A 21,900-nucleotide genomic window follows, 5' to 3' on the forward strand; every position below is an offset into this window, starting at 1 on the left:
CTGCCTGCGGATTCAGAACTATCCACACCCCAACTCCGCAGAGTGCCTGTCGCCTCCCACTCATTTTGGGGTTAGCAAGTGAGCCGGCAGCGCCGCTCATCCGACTTAGAAGCAATAGAAATGTAACACACTAGTAAGGGCATGTCATACAATTTACGCTACAATCACATATTAGAAAAGTTACTTGTTAGGTAGCTGGTGCGGACCGAACTCGGCCGGAAGAGTAATCCCAGGAAACAAGGTCAGTGTAGAAAGAGGAGGCTCCCCGGGCAGTCTAGCAAATCTCTGGACTTTCACACGGCAAGGGCCCAGACATTGTTCAGCCAGACCCTCGTGGCGGAGGCATGTCATTCCACGTCATCAAGAGGCCCCGTGAAGAGATCCTGGCTTTCAGGCGGGGGGTCCTCTCTCGTGGGGTCGTCCGGTACAGTACGTTGTCGTGGAGAGCCACCGACTCTGCTCCAGCCCTCCAACCAGTCCCACACCTCCTCCGGCGAGAAAAAGAACCAGGTCTTCCCGTCGCTTTCAACGCGTAGTTTCGCCGGGAACAGCATGGCGTATTTGACACCCTTGTCTCGCAGTGCTCTCTTGACCTCCAAGAAGCTGCGCCGCCTCGCTTGCACCCTAACCGTGAAGTCCGGGAACATGGAGATGCAAGCATTTTCCAGAAGAAGGGGTGGTCCGGAGTGGGCGGCCTGCAGGATGGCATCCCGGTATCTAAAGTTAAAGACCCTCGCGATGATGGGGCGAGGGGGGGCACCCGGCTTAGGTGCGCCGCCCGGGACCCTATGCGCTCTTTCAATGGAGAAATAATTTGAAAGGTTTTTCGGTTTAAGGTGAGTCGTGACCAAGGACTCCACAAATAGGTCGGCCGAGGGCGCCTCCAGTCTTTCAGGAACTCCCAAGATGCGAATGTTGTTTCGTCTCGCCCTCCCTTCATAGTCGTCCAGTTGCTCGCTCATCTGTTTCTGTTGCTTCTGAAGCTGAGTGACTTGCTGTTGAAGAGTGGAGGTGTCATCAATCAGAGCTGCAGTTTTGACTTCTACATCTTTCACTTTAGTGTCCATTTTACGCAGATCGGCGCGCAAAAGGGTCACCTCGATGTTCACTGAGTCAATGCGAGTTTCGAGAGAGAAGGGAACACCGGCGATAGCCTCCATTACATCTTCCAGGGTAAGTGTCTTTGACCCCTGAGTAGGGGAAGCGAGCTTCGGGTCACTCGAGAGGGCCGCCTCTTTGTTGTCACCTCTGGCACCCCAGGAGTTCTTAGTGATCTGCCTCTGAGTTGGGGCCCATGACCCCTTGCCGGACGCCATCTCCCCCAGGCAGTGGGACCCCAAATCCAGGAGGACACAACAGAGTCAATGATTAAGATGAGGGTCAGCACTCTACTATGGCGACGGAGCGGATCAGGAGCACGCAATATCGCACCCTTGGGGCCGATCACCACAGCACCGGCCGCGTCCTCCAAGCGTGGGTACAGAGTCTCGGGTTGCCCCCTTGGCAATGGATCTACACACTGTACCTGAGTCAACCCTGGAAGGTCAGCGGGGCCTGTGGGGCGACTCCAGAAGAGGCCAGGCCCACTCCGCGGTGGGGTGCTAGTTATGCGCAACTGAGGGCCGTGTGGCGGCACGTTGACGGTGGATCCTGCAGAGGAGGGCCACCCCCCAAGCGTTGAAAGTAGGCGCCAGGCACTGGTGGGCAGTTAGGAGGTCTGCCGCCGTCTCAGAACAGGGCCAGGCGGCGGAATAGGTGCGGCGTGTAGGCAGATGGGGTCAGTACAACCCCGGGGCCGTGAGCCTCACGCACAGCCTCCGGAGGACTCCACAGGGTCAAGGCCGATCTAGCTGCGCAGGTCAAGCGCGGGGCCAACAAGAACCGGGAGGCACCAGGGCCCCCGGGGTCCAACCCCCGCGGCCCCAGGCAGGCGTCGTCTGCGATGTGTAGGCTGGGTGGCTGTTCCTCCCCTCAAGTCTCCGCCAGTGCGCCTTGGTGAAAAGGAGTACCGCAGGGCCGGAACGTCGTCCGTAGCGTGCCCCAGCAGACAGCATCGACAGCTCACCCCACGGAGGACAAGGCAAGTGGTCAGGGACTATAAGTAGTCTGCCCCAGCAGCGGGAGAGCTAAGTGTTTGAGGGTCCGTTTGCGGCAGGCCTCGAAGCCGGGGAGTCACGTAGCTCACTCCCCGACCGGAAGGGACCCTTACCGCGTCTCTCCCCGCAAGCCGGAGGCCGCGTCAAAGTCCGCCTGAGGGGGTCCGTCGCGTCGCTGCAGACTGCCGGCAGGTCTTGTGGGCGACACCAAAGTAGGGCGGAAGCCCTGTGTCGTCCGGGTCCAGTCGCCCCCGGCAAGCGCAGTCTAGGAGGTCCGACGAACTTCAGGGATAGCCGTCATCTTGCGCGCCCAGGGGGATCTCCTCTCCTCCGGCACAGCGGTCTTTAATGAGCCCCGATCGGGCCAGCACTTCGCCACAGCGGGCTCAATCGGTTTCTCGTGAGGTTCCCCTCGGCAGAGAAGGGAATCCCGATCTGTGGACGGATCGGTGCAGCGGATCGTTGGAAACGGCCGGGAGTCGCTCTAGCTAGCGACCATTCCCGCCGGCTGTCGGCCACGCCCCCCCTGCCCATTTCTAACTTTTCATAAAATATGGGTCATGCGTGGTCTTGATCTTTACCACTGCTTTCTTATACTATTGTCCCCATTTGACTTAAGAAGGTAATTTTTTCAAATAACATAATTGAAATACTGTTAGTCTCATCAAATCTATTGATTTCTTACATATACATTACACATGCTTTTTTTTTTTTTTTTTTTGGACTACTGTTCCTACGACTCCTATGGTGTGGTTGTCATATTCATCCACACCCTTTCTGTGAAATTAAGCTTTGTTTGTCCTGAACTTCCCCTATGCTGCTGCATATAATCTGCTGTTGGCTCTAGAGTACACCTCAAGTACGAATGCAAACCATGCACTAAGGCAGTCACTCAGTAATCAGCAGTACTTGCCTAGATGTATCCCCAGTTTTTCGGAAGCCCTCAATAAATGTACCGATTTGTCCTTGATCACTTAACAGTCCTCAGGGCTTGCCGTATTTGCAACTCCCCACAGGCGGGAGAGAGTATCCCTAGTGAGTATAAACCAACTGTGGAATGTCAATCGACACACTGACTGGGTCATCTTGGCCCCATGTTTTTTTTTTTGTTGCTCACATCCCTATTGTTCATTTCTATAATGGAACTGTAGAATGGCATTGTAGACTGGAGTATTTCATCATCGCATAGCAGTGATTTCTCCAAGGAGAGACAAGAGACTGACAGATGTTGACTTTCACACTTTACTCCACCTCAAATCTAATTTCCTTCACAGAAAAGCTAGAGAGTTTTTTTTTTTTTAAACCGATTTTTATTAACTTTTCTTCAGTCATCTTACAATCATTCAGTACAGTGGGACCATCATTGCAATGGGTCCGTTTTCAGAAACAGAGAAGCTAGAGAGTTGAGCATGATGTCTGTTGCCATCCATCTTTCTATTTGTCGTGCTGCATATTTTGCCTGCTTCCTTGTTTACTAGGTATGTGTCTGATGTATTCGTCCATGTGCGTAGGTAATGTACATTGGATAGTCTGTGGATTGGTGGTGGCAAGTCTGGTTGTTGATTTCTCTGGTTGTTGGTAATTGTGTTGCTGTGTGTTCATGTACGTCTGTATCCATGATGTTCATTCAGCCTTCATATGTGGTTTCATTGTAATCTGGGTCAATATAGGCATGGGTGTTTTGTGTCTGTAGACACAATACACACGCTGAAAAACCTGACCCGGCCAGAGCTTGTTTAACGTAATAGTTCAGCCAATTGCGTATAAATTTCTCAAGAGGGCTGCTTTTTGTCGTTGACATTCATCTCACAGTTTTCAAACTTCACAATGGGAGAGGGGTAATATTTAGTCCTACTTGTGCATGATGAATCTCCCGTAGAGAAGACCTCTATATATATATATATGCATAGGTGCATAGAGAAATGTATGTAAAACCCACTTTACAGAAATATGTGTAGCTCTAGGCATTCAAACTATACAGTGAGTACTGTAAATGACCTCTTTTGTCACATTTATAACCTTTTGTCCTTATTTTACAGGTGAAGGAGCTGGGCGCCACTGTCTACAACTGCAGCTGCATGGTCCAAGACTTGCAGAAGCTTTTTGAAGCCTACTGGTCCTTAGGTGCACCTGGTGCCATCGTTCCCTCTCCTTGGCCATCTAACTATTCCACCACCTATAACAAAGATACTCCCCTGGAGGTGGAGTTGAATGGGACCAGCTCAGACGTTTACCTGTCGGTAAGTCTCTTCCAGTGCACATGTGATTTGTATTTTTAGTGGTCATTGCTTAGTTGCCTGTTTGACTTCAGTGGATCCATTTCACACAGAGTTGAGATCATGAGAGCCTTCGTGTTTGGGCTTCCAAAAATTGTATTGTAATTGTCAGTGTATTGTCTGCAAAAGCATTTAGATTATTTATTTTACCCCTGTCTGTTTTCTTCAGTTCCTAGTATAGCACTGAATACATCAGCCCAATGCACATTAGAGCTGTTGTGATTGGTTGAGGGTTTTTAATAGTCAGGCCTGGAAAAGTATTTGTTTTTTCTCACAATCAATAAACTTCTTTGAGTATGGCACGTTTTTATTTTAGGGTTCTTCTAGAAATACCTGTTTAGGTGATTTATTTATTGCTTGTATGCTGCCTTATTGTTGCATCAGAGCTCTTTGAAGAAAACAAGCATGCAGAAAAGCTAAACCATTGAACCATCCAGACTCTCACAGTGAGCAGGCTGAGGATCGTGCAGTAGGAGAATGCAGTGGGAGGTGATGCAGTGTCTGTGCTTGTCCTTAAATCTCTTCTGTTGACCTCCTGAATGGGACCCGAATAGACAGGATCTATATTAGATCTATTAAGAAGTAATGTCTCACAGATAAAGGCAGGGGGTAGTCTTCTCTGCTTCCTAAGTTCTATAGCAGGTGGTTCTTGTCTTATTTGCACAGCAGAGTGTACAACTGGTGAGGTCTGAAGTTATGTTCTGGTGCTATGGTACCCTTCATGCAAGAGATGCAAGGACAGTTCTAGGATTTTGGGGGCCCTGGGCACAAAGGGAATGTGCCAAGGCCCATCTAATTTGCATACATCCTGGCACATTCAGGGCTATTAGCATCTTAGTAGATGCTCCTGAAGCTACTTTGTACAGCCTCACCCACCCCCTCTCAGCCACTTACAACCTCCTCTTAGAACTCATAAAAGGCTGAATGTGTGAGTTGCTTCTCATCAGAAAGGGTTAGACCTGCTGCAGGGCAACGGGTGTCCCATGGTACCTGTGAATGGGCAGGAGGCCTTATTGCAGGACAAACCTGCAGAATGTGTCTTCTTCCAACTGCTCCCATAGGAGGGCCCCTCCTCCACTATGAGTCGCCTCGCTATACCATGGTTGCAAAAATGCCTCTTTTTTTTTTTCTTTGGTCGCCACCATTTTTTAGTGACGCATGTTGGTTTTTTAACTGCACAATGTGTGACCCCTAAAATCTGGTAAATTGGGTGATCTACATTTGTCATATTTAACTTCCCAACACGGCCATAGTATATTGTACAGGAACTAGAATCATTGCATGGAAGTTAAATGTCATCTGTGAATTGAAGCACATATTGCGCCATCTACTAGGCTGGCAATGTAAAGATCACTTCAAGCCTATATGTGTAGCCTGTCTGCTGTAGCTTTTAAATCTGCAGGCAGACCTGTCAAAATAACACTTTTTTGGCAGGAAGGAACAAACTTTTAAGTGTTAAGTAAGACACTTAAGTAGACCTTGTGGCCTGCAATGCTAGTCGCCTAGTATGTAAAAGTGGAACATGTAAGAATTTAAGGAAGGCATGTTTCTACATTGGATAGTCCCAGAAATAATTGTCACTGTATACAGCTGCAGCTGTTTCTATGAAAAAGCGAAAGCACAATTGAAAAAGCTCTATTTGTCTTCCTTTCATAGGAGAGATTTATGAAAAGGTTTACTTTGATCTCTCCTCCTCTGTTCATCTATAGAGTGCCCCACCAGCCCTGTGTGCTGAGGGTCGGACTAAAGACCTCCAATCAATCCTCAGCATCATAGACGATGCCCGACATTTTGTCTACATTTCTGTGATGGACTACATACCAACAATGGAATTCTCATTCCCTAAAAGGTATGTCTTTTGAAACATTTTCCCATTCGGTCTACACATAACATCTGTTCCCATGTCGTCTTTGTTGCTTCTTCTGCATTGTGGACATCATTATATTCACTTCTAGGTTATGAACTTCTCTATTGTTTCTCAGTTTTTCAAGAGATTCTAGATGAATCCTCTAACATTTAATCGACTATAAAAAACACGTTTGTAGTTATCAAATGTTTGTGGCAGCCAGTGCTTCTAGTCGGTTGAACAATATTAGCCAACCTAGTAGCAGCCACAACTTCGGGTGCACTTAAATATGTAGTTATACAAGGGAATCTGTGTCAGAACAAATAACATTAAAAGACTTAAGTGAACAATGGCATAGAAAGGGCATGCCTTGTTATTTTGTGGGACTTTTAATTTTTTTTAAACTTCTTTTTATTAATCACTGCTTCCAGTTTATCCAGAACAGGTGACATGCATGTACATTTTCAACGTATATAGCCCATATGCACCCAATGCTTTTAACATGACTTTCCATTGTTGTGCTCGATCTCACTACCCGTGAGCCGAGTTACTCTCGTTTTTAGCAGCAGTACAATTTTTTGTTAACGATAGGACCAGCATCCTAAAACAGAGGATCAACAATAATCATAATAGGGAATCTAGATTCTCCCCCCGCCCCCTTATCCAACCCCCACCCCCTTCCCTCCACTCTTGTGGCAGCGACAGACAGGCGGCACAGTACCTCTGACATAGGTAAGCAAGCATTGAAAATGCAATAGGTCTCACCCTCGTTTAAGTTAAAGCAATTCTGTTTGTACATAGGTGGCTTTTTAGCTTTGCTTTTATTAGTGTTTTTCAAACTTTCATGTACATAACATGCATATGTATGCATATATGTATATGTATGCATGCATTCATATTTGTATTTATATAGATATGCAGATGTATATATATATTTATTTATATATGTATATACAAATATATATATAGATATATAAATGCATATGCATATATATGCATATATATGCATATATATATACGTATACATATATAGATATATATGTGTGCATATGTGTGCAGGTAGAGAGAGAGGTAGAGAGTGAGTAGTAGAGAGTAGAGCGAGAGTAGTAGAGTGAGTAGTAGAGAGTGAGTAGTAGAGTAGTAGTAGAGTGGGTAGCAGAGAGAGAGTAGTAGAGAGTAGAGAGTGAGCAGTTGAGAGTAGTAGAGAGTGAGTAGTAGAGAGTGAGTAGTAGAGAGTGAGTAGTAGAGAGTGAGTAGTAGAGAGTGAGTAGTAGTGAGTAGTGTTGTAGAGTGAGTAGAGTAGTAGAGAATAGTAGATTGTAGAGAGTGAGTAGTAGAGTAGTAGAGAGTGAGTAGTAGATAATGAGTAGTAGATAGTAGTAGAGAGTGAGTAGTAGAGAATTAGTAGAATAGTAGTGAGTAGTAGAGAAGTTGTAGTAGAGAGTGAGTAGTAGAGAATGAGTAGTAGAGAATGAGTAGTAGAGAGTGAGTAGTAGAGAGTAGTAGAGAGTGAGTAGTAGAAAATGAGGTGAGTAGTAGAGAGTAAGTAGAGTGAATAGTAGAGAGTAGAGAGAGTAAGGAGTAGTAGATAGAGAGTAGTGGATGTGTGATGAAGTAATGGATAAGCGATGAAGAAATGGATGTGTGACGAAGAAGTGGATGTGTGACGAAGAAGTGGATGTGTGACGAAGAAGTGGATGTGTGACGAAGAAGTGGATGTGTGACGAAGAAGTGGATGTGTGACGAAGAAGTGGATGTGAGACGAAGAAGTGGATGTGAGACGAAGAAGTGGATGTGTGATGAAGGAGTGGATGTGATGTGTGATGGAGTGGATGTGTGATAAAGTAATGGATAGGTGATAAAGGAGTGGATGTGTATTGAAGTAATATCTAGCTAGAGCAAATGAATGGAAGGGTGGCCTTGAGGAATGGAGGAGTAAGTGAAGAATTGCCCAGTGATTGAAAGAATGGAGGGGTGAGTGAAGACATGGATGAGTGTACTTGAAGGATGGATAAGTGAAGTCAAGTATCAGGTGGGTGAGTGAAGCAATGTATAAGAGGGTTCACTCCCTGACATTAGTGGGCTGCAAATCTAGATTTAGCTGCAGGCTGGAGAGTTCCAAACCAGGTGCAAGTGCACTCCGAGGGTTTTTGGCGGCATGATTATCGCCAAGTAAACCCAGACCAAATATCGCACAATTTGTACACCTTCGAGCAGGTTAAACATGAATTAGTGCAGGTTTCCCAGTTCCAAGGGAAAAAGTCTAACTGATGAAAAATCTATACACTTGGTAAATACTATATTCAGCGACTCAGTTATTTGCCAAGTGCCAGGATGAGACTGGAGCCTTAGTATATTAGCAGAGGCCTGTGTATATTAAATGACTCTCACTCCTCCAGGGTACCTCAGTTATGACATCCCACGTGCCTGGTCTCAGTGCAGTGAATTACCACTGCACTTTTAACATAAAGGCCCACGGCAGCGTGCTACTATCGTTTACAATAAACCACCATCCTGGCATTAGGCCACTCAAGACGGGTCGGTGCGTGGTATGGGCCATTCAGAGAATGCAGCAGAGAGCTCTGTGCTGGTGCTCAGACACGTGCAGCCCTTCACACAACCTCTGGAATCATGTTTAGCGCATAATGAAATCACTGACAATGCTGCGAGTTGACGGCGCTGGTAATGCCAGGTTTACAGTGCTGGGCAGTCATATTGCATTCTGGTCGTTCTAGCCTTGTTTAACTCCAGTTGCATCAACTGGACTGAAGTACCAATGTACAACTCTCTCAAAGTTGAGTGCAGGAATGGAAACCTCGACCCAGCCTGGTACAGGGGTGTGGTGGACCAATCGGGATGCATTTTGCATCCTGAAAGTTGCTGTAATCCAGTGTCAGTCCAAGCCAGGTGCCATGATCTCCCAGGGACAGCAGGAGTATTAAAGCGCACCTAGGCTTTCTTCATTTTGATTTAAAAATCCTTTTTGCCCAATCTGAGTTGAGTTTTCGATCAAGATTATAAGTGCAACTTGTGGGTTTACTGTTTTGCGGGTCCAAATCGAGGAGTGAAGGACAAGCAGCGGAACGCCAAGAGTCCAGCCCATACCCCTTCTTAAGCCCATGACCTGCTGAAGGGCGTTGATACTAGGGCTATGGTTATGACAGAGACTTTTCTCTTTCATAGACGGCCCACATGGACAGGCTTTTCTGACTTCCTTTTGGCAACATGGCCTCATAAAGATAAGAAACCTTTTACGCCAAAAGGAAGTCAGATGAGCCCGTCCAAGAGGGCCGTCTGTGAAAGAGAAAAGTGTACATCACAGCCTCAGAGTTTTGATTAGCCATCTTTATCGACTGGTTTATTCAAATATCACTAGCATTTTGCTTTCATCGACCGCATTGTACAGCATGGGGTAATAGGCCAGCTCACTTCAACCACTGGCTTCACTGCACTGATATTTTGACTGATCACGTGTACTGCTTCCTGAAACGGGTGCACTTCAATTCCAGATTGTGTTCCTGTGCCCCTTGGCCACTCATTTATTTTTGTATTTTGCCAAGAGTAGATCCCTTTGCTTCGCCAATGGTTTTGTATCACGAGAAGAATAAAGGGTTTGGCCCTCCCTGAATGGGCGCATTACGTAAAGTAACAAACCATACAAAGACAACTACAGATGGCACTAACGGAAACACGAGGCCACGTGCCCACGGCTGGGTAAACAGTTGCACACAAGGAGGCATCTTCATCTCGCAATAACAGTTGTAGCAGCTGTAGGGGCGGGGGAACCGAACAGCAGATTAACATGTGGTTTCATTCAGACCCCGGAAGCGGATGGGTAACAGGACAGCAACAGCCCAAGACCAACCAGAGAACCCTAGCAGCCACCCAAAGCACAATGTTTCTTTCCATTGGTTGTTACCCTCTACAACTGCTGACGTGCTCTACATACCAACACTGCGGGGGGAGGATAGCAGGGGATTACTTCTGCACCAAGACCCAGAGCCTGTGGGCTGCAACACATGTGCAGAAATTGCCGCTGCAACACAGCAGGATGCCGAGAATCGAGGAAGCATCTTTGACATTCACCTCCAAGGCAGCACCTCTCACGCACACCCTCCTCTGAGAGGCAACTCGAGCACAGCTCGCGCGCACCCTCCTGACCGACATCAGCAAGCAGTCTCACAATCTATTTTTTTCTGCCAGTGAGCAGAAAAACCGTCAGTAACAGCAGACTTGCAATGCTAAAAGCTAGCCACAAGACACGCATAAGGTCGTTAAAGTTCACTGTTTTTGCCCACGTTTTCCAGTCACATTCCATCTCGAGAGTGTCCAACACCACCTCAGGGGATGTCAAGCTAAACTCCAACGCCATCTTAGTAGAAGTGTTATAGTAATGGTGTGGCTCCCCGCCCTCTTGCTGCCAAAGATGGCTGCCGAGCCTCTGGTAGAGGAGAGAGGCTCTCAGTGGGCGCGAGGCAGCACAAGAGTTTGGACTGGAATCCAAGCACTGAGCCTGGTTTGGCCCCCGGTCGAGCGTCTGATAGGCCTGCTGAATGAATCCCAAGTCTTTTACAAACAGGGCATAGGGGAACATTTATAGAAACAGTTAAGTTTTCACTTGTGTACATGATGTTATGGTTCAAGAAAAGTAGGAATTTCCATGGCACTTTAAAAAGGAATCCCGAACTTATCGTTAGGAATACCTTGTCCTCGTGGACCCTGAAAAGCCTTATTGTCATTTATTCTTTTACATTATACAAGCTCGTAATTGCAATAAACACAAGGTTAATGAGAGGACACAAAGTCTATGACCTGCTGAAGGGTGTTGATACTAGGGATGTGCATTTCAAACAGAGAAAGCGCTTGCCAGGCAGCCGCGGTTATGACAGAGACTTTTCTTTTTCACAGACGGCCCATTTTGATGGGCTTGTCTGACTTCCTTTTGGCGTAAAAGATTTCTTAATAAGAAACCTTTTACACCAAAAGGAGGTCAGACAAGCCCAACCAAGTGGGCCGTCTGTAAAAGAGAAAAGTGTACATCATGAACACCTCTTTCCCAATGGCTGGCCACCGTTTAGCATAAAAGAGGGGCGGGGCTTAAAGCCTGCTAGTGAAAGCTCCTCAAGATCATAAGATCTCACCAGCGAGACTGCGCATGCGCAGCCTACGCAGGCTCGACCTAAACACTAGCGGTGCACTCATAACTTGTTTGTGAGTCATGTGCTCATTGGGTGAGAGGACGCGAGCGGTGGTGTTAAATAAGCTGGTGTTGGAGTGGGCCCAGTGCTCGGCAGCTATGCATGCTCTCATTCTCACTCTCATTCTCACTCTCATTCACTGCTGTGAACACTTCAGTCACATCCTTACGCAAGACTACTCGAAGCCCACAGTGGACATTGGAACATTTGTCCCCATTCCAGGAGATCGCTTTCCACATTCTTATCTGATGTTACATTCCTCGGCTACCCCCACTACCACAGGTCATCCCTCTATTTTTTCCACGTGGGTGGTGTATCCAGTGGATCGCTATCCGCCATTTTGCAGGACCAGTCCTAGTAGCGCAAACTTATAGCGCATCCTAGTCCCTTTCTTGGCCGTCGAAAGCACGCTCAGAATACAGCGTTTTATGGAAGTGTTGATTTGCACCACTGTGGCTGTGCCAAGGGACAGCACCACCTGGTGCCAGTAGTGTTGTAGGCACAGTTAATTCCAAACCATGTGCTGGAACATGAAGGGGTACATGGCACATCGCGGACACGCAGAAGACAACCCTGGGGTGAACCGCGCTCGCCACTGAGGGGTCAGGTATGTGCGGTGTAGGAAATAGAACTGGATTAACTTGAACCGTGCATTACTTGTAGCTTCTGCTACCTGTGCTAGTGCTCTCTTCCATCTGTCTCTCTTCCGTCTGTCAACAGGACGGGCAGGTCGTTGTCCCATCTCGCCCAGATCATGCCTAGATTCGACCCGGTCCTCCTTTAATGTCTTATATATGCCAGAGATGAGCCCTCAACTAGATGCCGGATCTAGCAATCTTACCAACGTGTAGGACTCTCCGGGTTCATCTGGAAATGTTGTCCACATCTCTCGTTCAGTGCGTGATATATTGGCGTACTGCTGAAATTGCCCCGGTGGCACCTGAAACCAGTCCTGAGCTTCCTGAAAGATCATGAACGTGCCGTTCTGATATAGATCCCCCGCGGTCCCACAACCCCCCTCGTACCACTCCGAGAGCTCTGTTACCTCTTGGATATTCTGGAAACCCGTCAACCAACACAGCTGTAGTGCGCTAGCATATGGGGCCTTTCTGACCACCAAGGTCACTGCTTGCTCCCAGACCTCCGTATCCAGCGGATTATATGTGGGCACGTTTTAGGGACCCTAGAGCCCATCATTAGGAACTGCTGCAGTTGCATTCCCTCGTTCCAACTCCCTAGTAGGTCCGTCTCAACCGTGCGCTCCCCCATGCACCATTGAGCGGCGTATTGCAGCAGGCCAGCCATATAGTATAGTCGTAGGTCTGGCAAGCCTAGGCCACCCCTATCCATGTCTAGTTTTAGTATGTCCAATTTGGCTTTGCTCCGCTTTCCAACCCAAACTAGGGAGGTCAGGAGACTGTTCAGTGTGTCAAACGTCGACCTAGAGATTTTGCAAAAGGTGTTCTGGAGCACGTAGAGGAAGCGAGGCAATAGTACCATTTTTGATACCGCCACACTCCCCATAACCGACAGTGGTAACTTGTTCCAAAACGTTATTGATGCCTGCAGTGCATCAAGGACCCTCCCCATGTTCAAATCATACTGGGACTCTGTCCGATGGGCAATCTGCATTCCAAGGTACAGGAAGCAATTGCACTTCCAATCCATGCCAACTACGGGGAGATCATGAACTGCCCCCCACGCCAATGCAGCGAGCGGGAACAAGATTGTTTTCTGGCAGTTAATGCGGAGGCCAGAAGAAGCCCCAAATTAATTTAGTATTTCCTGAGCCTCTGGGATCGCCCCTTCTGGAGAGAAGAGCATCGTCGGCATACATGGGAACCACATGAGTATGACCGCCTACCTCTAGACCCCATGGTGCCATATCCCTGCGCAAGCGTACAGCCGAAGGCTCCATGGCCATAACGAACAGCAGTGGGGATAATGGCCACCCCTGCTGTGCGCCCCTTCCAACCTCTATAGTGTCCGATACTTGCCTCCCAGTCTGCACTCTGGCCGTCGGTTTGCGGTATAGCAGTTTGACCCAGGCTATGTACTCGCTCCCAAACCCCATTCTCCACAGTACTGCCCAGAGGTAGTCCCACCGGACTCACCGGATCAAAGGCTTTTTCAATATCCAGGGCGACTACTGCCGCCCTGAGGTTTGTGTCTGCGACAGAGTGGAGGACATGTGACAGTCTACGTAGGTTCATGTGCGTTCCTCTCCCAGGCATCAACCCGCATTGGTCCTCATGCACCAATGAGTTCACCACTCTCCGTAGTCCGAGAGCCAGAACTTTGGCCAGTAATTTAGCGTCCACTCCCAGCATGGACAAAGGCCTGTATGCAGCAGGGTCCTCGAGGTCTCTGTCAGGTTTAGGGAGCATGACAATCTGAGCCTCACAAATGGAGTGGGGAAGGACTCCAGCCTGCTTGCCTCCCACACTGTACCCAAACAGACGCAGAAGAATTACATCAGTATACGCCTGATAAAATTTAACTGAGAGACCGTCGGGCCAGGTGCCTTGCACCTGGCCATCTCTCGCAAGGCTTCCTGAAGGTCCTCCAATTGTAGTGCCGCCTCCAGTTTCTCCAGCTGGTCATCCGAGAGCCGCAGCAGCGGAACCCCCCAGAGGATGTCACTCCCGTCTGAGCTATCGTCACCCGTGCTGAAACGGTATGTATTCACCAGGTGAGCAAATAAAACTGCATTAACACCGACCTGTGTGTTCGCTGTCCCTCCCTCGGGACGATGTAGTGTAAGAATCAGCGGGGGTGGGCGTTCACGCTTCAACAACTATGCAAGCAATCTACCTGATATATCCACTTCCCTATGCAGTAGCTGCCGGTATTCCCTGCGGGTCAAGCAATGCAGTCTATCCCAGGTCTCCCCCACTAGTGCTGCGTCAGTAAGACGGCATCTGATGGCTGATCCGTCACGCGTCCCTCGTGTTGTAGCCTAGCCAATGTGTCTTCCGCCCCACTCAACTCCGCCTCTAGTCATTTCCTGGTCCCCCCACCCTGGACAGGCAGTCCCCCCTAGTGACCACTTTAAAAGTATCCCACTCATTACTCCTTGTACCGGTAGTAGACCAGTTCTCACTGAAGTAATCTGATACGGTTTTCCCGCGTTCACCTCTGAATACTCGGTCTTTTAACGCCTGTGTTTGCAATCTCCATATTGGGAATCTCGGCCTAACTCTCTCAGGTCCCCAATCTAACAGTACAGGGGTATGATCCGATAGGAAACAGCACAGTACCGTAACCCCACCCAGGCTACCACACAACTCATGAGAAAGCAGAAACCTATCAAGTCTGCTATATACCGCACAGGCCAGGGTGTAACTCGTATACTGTCGTTCTTCAGGGTGCGTTTCACGCCAAATATCCACGCACTGAAGCCTGTCCATCACCCCTCCCAGGGCCGCTGACATATTCGGCTTTGTGTGGTGTTTGGGGGGGGGTCTGTCCAGTGCACCATCTAGGACGCAATTAAAGTTGCCCGCCCATACCATGGGAATCCCAATGAATGGCAGTAACTGATTCTCCAGCTCACTAAAAAAGTCTGTGTCATCCAGGTATGGGGCATAATCATTCACCAAACACACCTCCATAACATCCATATCACCATGCACTATTAAATATATACCCATTGCGTCAGCTTTGTAGCTGCGGAGCTTAAACGGGACCTGTGGAGCTATACAGATGGCAACCCCCCAGCATAAGAAGAGAACATAGATGCGAACAGTTGTCCCCTCCATTTTTTGTGGAGTTTCTGTATTTCCATGTATAGCAGGTGAGTCTCCTGTAACATAGCCACCTGTGTACCCTGCCGACCAAGATCTCCCCCCAGAGAGAAAGGAGTTAGAGCGAGAGGTAAGAGATTTTGAGAATACTAGAGATACGGGAGTAGGGAGAGAGGGAATACAAAGAAAAGAGGGTACAGAAGTGGGGGGCAAAAGACGACACCCACCCGCATCATATGCTTAGACCATCCAGATACCCCACACTAGCATAAGGAGATTAGAAAGTGGAAGGGGGAGGGGAAAGAAAGTGACCCCCCCCCCCAGATTTCAAACTCACACACCCTCAAGAGGGTGAAGGCACAAATTGTGTCCCGTCAATACCCGTATCTGGGTTACTTTGTTCACCACCGCATGTATCACTTTAAACTTTGCTGGATAGAGATGCATATACTGAAGGTTCATAACCGCAATTTTTACTTGATTCCAAGGAAGGATGCCCTCTTTTGATGAACCATTCAGGTGTAATCCAGAAAAATGCGAATTTTTTGGGTCTCAAATGTCGGATCCCCCTCCCGTCGCTCCGCCCTAAGGGTACTGTCCCTATCCCTATAATTGAGGATCCGGGCGAAGAGGGTCCTGGGTGGGGCCCCTGGCGGTGGAGGTGAAACAAGTGCCCAGTGTGCGTGCTCTATTATGAAGATGGAGGAAAGCTCAGTAGTGGACAGCGCATCCCTGATCCATTTTTCGAGGAAGAGTTCAGGCTCCCTCGACAAAACGCGAGTTACATCTGCGGGACCTTCCTTCCGCATCCTCTAGTCGGCGCTTCAGGGACATCTGTTTTTGTGAGAACTCAGTGAGAGTCACCTTCAGGGCCGAGACCTCCTCCTGCAGTTCATTAACCGTTTGCTCCGTGGCCTGTTACTGTTGTGCGACAGTGTGAAGATCCGCCTTCAGTAGACCCACATCATGAGAAACCACATCTATCCTTGCCTGCAGTTTTGCGCTGGAGGATTTAATAGCAGCCAGGATCTGAGATCCCGTGGGCTCAGGTTGCATCACCCCCTCGACATCCCAGGCACCGTAGCAGTCTTTGGGGTCACACCCGGAGCTGTGTACGGGCTCATCTTTGTTTGCTGGGCAGCCCTCGGTAGGTGATCCTTGCCCATTGCTAGATATTCAGCTCGATGTGTCCACCGAACCTCAGCTCCAGCACCCCTGCACCAGGACACAGAGCGCAGGCCGTGCCATGAGGCGTGCACTTATAGGAGCACCGACCTGCTACATAGAATGACCTTGCACCCACTGTGGCGGACACCCGCATGTGTGTCTCAGCCAGTGCAGGCAGTCACTCCAACTGTTAAGGATCAGGTGCCGCGGGGTAGACCGTGGCCTCCAGCCCAGTTAAGGCCTCACATGCACCACCTATATTCTCCTCATACGCTCACCCGCCACCCATGTAGGGCCCAGCATTTAGGACCCTCCACATGTTCCAGCACTGAATGCCAAGCGTGTCAGTAATGTTTCCCTCCCTAGTGGCACCACCTTACCTCCATGTAGAACCGCAGGCCCGACCTCCGATCCCTCAGTGCAACTGGCCGGAATGGCTTCTCAGGTCCCGAAGGCCCTCATGCCCCCAGCACTCCACAGAATGGCGGCGTGATCCGTTGTAAGGAGCCTGGATACATGCGATCCCTGCTCAGGAAATCCGCGCCTCCGACCAGGCCCTGCACACCCACAAGTGAGGGGGGATGGGAGAGAAGGAGCAGGCAGGCCCGATCCGCAGGCCGCATTTTCGGCCGAATGGGGCATCCCCATAGCTCACAGCAGTCCGGGTCTGTGCAAATGGGGGGTGGTCGGTCCGTCAGCTGCAATCTCCTGGTATTAGGCCAACAGAAGGGAGACAGAGGGCGAGGCAATCCCCACAGTTCAGCCGTTCGAGTAGGAGTGTCCCGACCGGACCACTGCCCGACCCCCATCGCCGCGTTGCTCTCACGGTCTCCTGGGCCGCCAAGGGAGATCCCAGCAATCTCACCATGGCTCTTATTCCCCAGAGATGAAACTCCTCCAGGGCCAGGACATCGCTCGGGTCCGATCAGCGCTGTACCAGCACGGATCGCCACAGCAGCCCCAGCCTTAAGGCTGGGTGAGATTCCGACCGGGCCGCAGTCCACCAGCGGTCGATCCCCTGGCTCACCTCATCAGCCGTAATCAGGCACTGGATCTCCTCTCAACCCGCTGACCACGGGTCCCTGGATCGTAGAGGCGGAAGGGAGGGAGGGGTGGCCGCAGTCGCTGCTGGGAATATTGCGATCTCCCCAGCTCACCAGTCCTGACCAGGGTCGAGCTCCACCCGGGTCAGTCCACATTGTACCAGCGGCCCGGCACATACTCCGCAGCCGCACACGTGACGCTCTCCGAGCCGCCACTAATTTCCGCCCCAGGACGGTCTGCGACGACCAGGACCTCTCAATAACTGTCCGTCGCCCCCTTAGCAACAATTAGAGGCGTTTTGGAAGCATGGGGCTCGGAACGGGCAGGATATTGTCGTGGGCGCGGACCTCCTCTAGGCAGCGTCCGCTACCATCGCCATCTTGGCCACACCCCCTTTTTAGACTTTTTTGTATCTAGTTTTGGTGGCGCTATCCTTGTCTTCTAAGAGTTTACAAAAGTCTTATGAAGTGAAAGTTAGGGCACTAAGATATCGCACAAGTCGCAACACCTTTGCATTCAGAATTAAAAAGCTACTATTCCTTGATTAAATACTCAATATGCTCTCCAACAACTACAAGAGGGTACTTGTTTCGGACCCATGTTGCCTTCCTATTTCATCCGTTGGTGTCTAGTACTCCAACTTAGTTTTGCAAAACGGTTTACAGTCTTTGTGTATGGCTATCTGAGTTCTATTCAAATTGTCATGTGTCTTCCTATTGACACTGAGATTTATATGCTTGTTTGACGTCTAGACTATCAACAGGACAGCCAAGACGTCCTTCTGACTGTCGCTGCCCATGGTCTGGGAACAAACCACACTGGTAGTGCCAGTGAACTAAGCACTCATGCCTTGGTCTGTCTGCACAGCCCTTGTTACTCTGGCATGGAAATCGCATTATTCCTTTTATAGCCTGAAAAATCTAGCCTTTACTGCCCCTGCTAGGTAATCCACCTGCCCGTGTCGTGATTAGGGAAATCATCTACAAATACCATGTGGTTTGCAGTTCACACACCTTTGCCATCACCGTGTGCCAGGCCATTTCTCTGGAACCGGGCAGTCCGTGATTACCCTGCACTTTACTTGGTGGGTACTGTGCTTTACAACTAAAGTCAGAGAGGCTCCAATATTGTTGGTGTCAAATTGAATAACAACGTTTCTCACTTGAGTTTCCAGTGGTAGCTAGGTCCAGCATTCAAGGCCTCTTCTTGAAAGTGGTAGTAGGTTACAGATACAGCATGTTGCAGTGATAACATACAATAAATTGAATATGAGTGAGACTTTACTCTAAACAAGAATTATTTTTATTTAGAATTATTTAAAGCATATTCAATAGAATTAGTTACACCACTGAAAAACAGATATTTCCGACAAGATACAATCCCAGAAAGTAAACAACATTGAATACTAGAAAGATAGGAAATATGAGGTAACTGACCATTAAAATTCAGAGAGTTTAGTATAGTTCAGTCTTCTTTCCTGTTGTAACACTGTTACTGTGCTGGGTATGTCCGTTTCCACAAACTCCGTGGATAATGGTAATGTATACTTATACTACTGTGCTGCTATAGTTTAGAGGCTGTGTCTCTGTTAAAGCTGCACCCTTCAAATCCAGGACCTGAAACCTTGATTTTGCTGTTCCCTAAAGGACTATTTAGTCCCTCCTTTTTGTTTACTATCTATACGAAACCACTGGCTAAACTAATAAGTTAGGAAAGGGTATGATTTTACATGTATGCAGACGACCCCTGTTAATTTCCAGTCTCTCGTATTCTAGCTCTCCAGCCTCCAGGGGTACAGACTCGTGCTGTATTTAAAAATATCTGCCTCCCATCCACTTGTGGATGTCCACCAGTTTCCTTAAATTAAACTTCACCAAGACAGAGGTGCTTCTTACTCCGTCTGACGAGGCCAACTAGAAGGAAGTTATTTTTCCACAGGTCATGGAACAGCGACAGTCCTTTTAAAATAGTGTGCAAACTGAGCATCTGTTAAGATAAACTTGTGTTTGAAGCATGTGTGTTGTAGATGCACATGCTGTGCATAAGTGTGCTGTCTAGTGTTGGGCTCGGATGAATACAGGTGTTTTTTCTTCGAAGAAGTTGTTTGAGTCATGAGGTTGTGTGACTCCTCCTGCTGGTGATACTGTGAATAGACATTGACTCCATTGTTAGATTGTTTTTTAGGGCTCGCCTGCTGTGCACATGTGCACAGCTGGAAGCTCTATAGGGGCTTATCCAGTCTTTAACCACCACTGGCGATTCCACTGGCGATTTCTTTGAGTGCATGTGCTTTTTAGGTCATTGCGCAAGCGCAAGCCCTAAAAAGCGCGTGCACAATGCCACCAGCCGCCTGCCTGCCTGCCTCGCATTACCACATCAAAGGCAGCTTCTCAGCGTGCGCTCATCCCCTAATTATTCACGGCCGGCCGGCCGTACTTTCAGTTTCACGGCCGCCGGTGCACACTCAGCTCAGGCGCCTTGATTCCTTGCTGCTTGTGGCCTGGACGAATATATTAATCTAATTCTCTCTCTCTTTCCATTTCTCTCCTCTCTCTCTGCTCTGTCTCTGATCTTTCTCTCCAACTCCATACATCTCCCTCTTTCTTTCTCTCTTGTTAAGCTGCCGGCTCTTAACGCTCTGTCTGCAGCAAGGCTGTCAACGATATGCTTCGCTCATTACATTTGCGGTGTAGGAGTGTGCTTGTTTCCGCCCCCTGCCAGCACGAAAAGAGAATCATGACCACAATGGTTTACATAAATATCAACGCGCCAGGTCAATCTTTTGAGAAAATCGCTACCATTATGATTTGTAATGGTGGCTGCAGGGCATTCGCAAAAATATAATTAAAGTCGCAAGACCGTCATGATACTGGCCAATCCTATTCCTGTATATTTACATTCCTACATTCAAGCACATTGGGCTTTACTGAGTGACGCACTAAGGGCCGGTCTCACCAGCCACTTTTCCTCCTGCCCCCCTCTCATTCCTCCTGCAGTGCCCACGCCGCTCTCTCTGCTGTCGCCACGTTGGAGTTCATAGGTCGGTGTTGGCCGTCCTAAATGCCCCAGTCACTTTTTGAATTATATTATTGTAGTTTTCATTGTGTTTTTCTTCTAGCCACTACAGTTAGCCTAGCGCCGCACCATCACCCACCTCTGCAACTCCTCCCACAACACTGCCTGCTAAGTACACAGACTGTTCGCCGGTATGTGATGCGACTGCATTTCCTCTGACAGCGCCGCAGGGAGTTGTCAGCTGCTTCAGGTTACTTTTGACAAATCAGGAGAGGATAAAAGAAACCACCAGTTTAAGCACATGCACAAGTAACTCTACGTTACGTCTGCCCCACCATCCGTTCTTGATGCAGACAGAATAGTTGCTAAACATTATGTATGTGCTACGTACATAACTCTGCCTTATTAAAAAGAATTCCATTTTAAATAGCGCTTGTTACAGTTGTACTAATGTACCATTAGTCTAGACGTTAATTCCATTGGCACAGCTTCTGGGAGCTCGCATTCCATCATCAAAGGCATCAGCCTCGCTCTGGCCTCACTTCTCCTCCCCCCTAATTGCTCTCACTCTCCATCTCTTGCCACACGCATCAGTAGGCAGCCCACCCCCTCCCTCTCCATTTGTTTCTATGCCTACTGGTTTTGCAGCACTTGTGAAATCCTTCTGGTGGGTGATGCAAGCGAGGAACATACGTGGTGCACACTCAGCTCAGGCGCCTGGATTCCTTGCTGCTTGAATATATTAATTCTCCCATCTGGTAGTTATTGTTTGCTGTTCATTTTTTGGGGGGTGATGGGCTACGACACAGTGGACTTCTCTCTCTTTTTTTTAAGGTATTAAATGAGAGAAAATGTGTAGAGCAAGAATAGATCATCTAAAGGAATTTTTGCCCCAGCCGTGAACAGGAAATGCTAATTACCATACATCCCTCCAGAATCATTTGCGCACAAAACATCGTGTTTAGGAGGCTGACAGGTAATAGAGTACAGTTCGGAGTTTTGCTCCTGCTTTCATATTGCCCATTGACACTGTGGTTTGCACACTCTGTCAATTTGTTTTTTATTCTACCACTGGGCAAAGTACCATTAGATGTGTGCTTAAAAATATCAGCAGTACTTATTCACTCGTGCACAGCTCGCTCTTGGATTTATTTTTATTGGCCATTAACTCTGTGGTTTGCGCACTCTGTCAATTTTTTATATTCTCCCATTAGGCAAAGTAACATGTGCTGTGGGCTTAAAAATATCAGCATTCGTTAATCACTCGTGCATGGCTTACTTTTTTTTATCACTTGTGTTTTTTGTCTCTCTCTCTCTCTCTCTCTCTCTCTCTCTCTCTCTCTCTCTCTCTCTCTCTCTCTCTCTCTCTCTCTCTCTCTCCCTCCCCCCCCCTCTCTCTCTCTCTCTCTCTCTCTCTTTCTCCTTCCCTTCCCTTCCCTTCCCTTCATTTACTCTCTCTCTCTCTCTCTCTCCCCTTCCCTTCCCTTCCCTTCCCTTCATTTACTCTATCTC

General features: G+C 48.4%; 1 protein-coding gene across 2 annotated transcripts in view; it reads left to right on the plus strand.

Annotated features, from left to right (window-relative positions):
* The window catches only part of PLD3 (phospholipase D family member 3), a 231,615-nt gene that overhangs the window by 175,146 nt on the left and 34,569 nt on the right, over positions 1–21,900 (plus strand). For both annotated transcript variants that reach the window (XM_078660655.1, XM_078660656.1), the window contains exons 8-9: positions 4,136–4,336; positions 6,082–6,221. In XM_078660655.1, the coding sequence (XP_078516781.1) occupies positions 4,136–4,336; positions 6,082–6,221 (341 nt within the window). The remainder of the gene's footprint in view (positions 1–4,135; positions 4,337–6,081; positions 6,222–21,900) is intronic.

Source organism: Lissotriton helveticus, chromosome 9 (assembly GCF_964261635.1).
Source record: "Lissotriton helveticus chromosome 9, aLisHel1.1, whole genome shotgun sequence".
Classification (NCBI taxonomy): domain Eukaryota; kingdom Metazoa; phylum Chordata; class Amphibia; order Caudata; family Salamandridae; genus Lissotriton; species Lissotriton helveticus.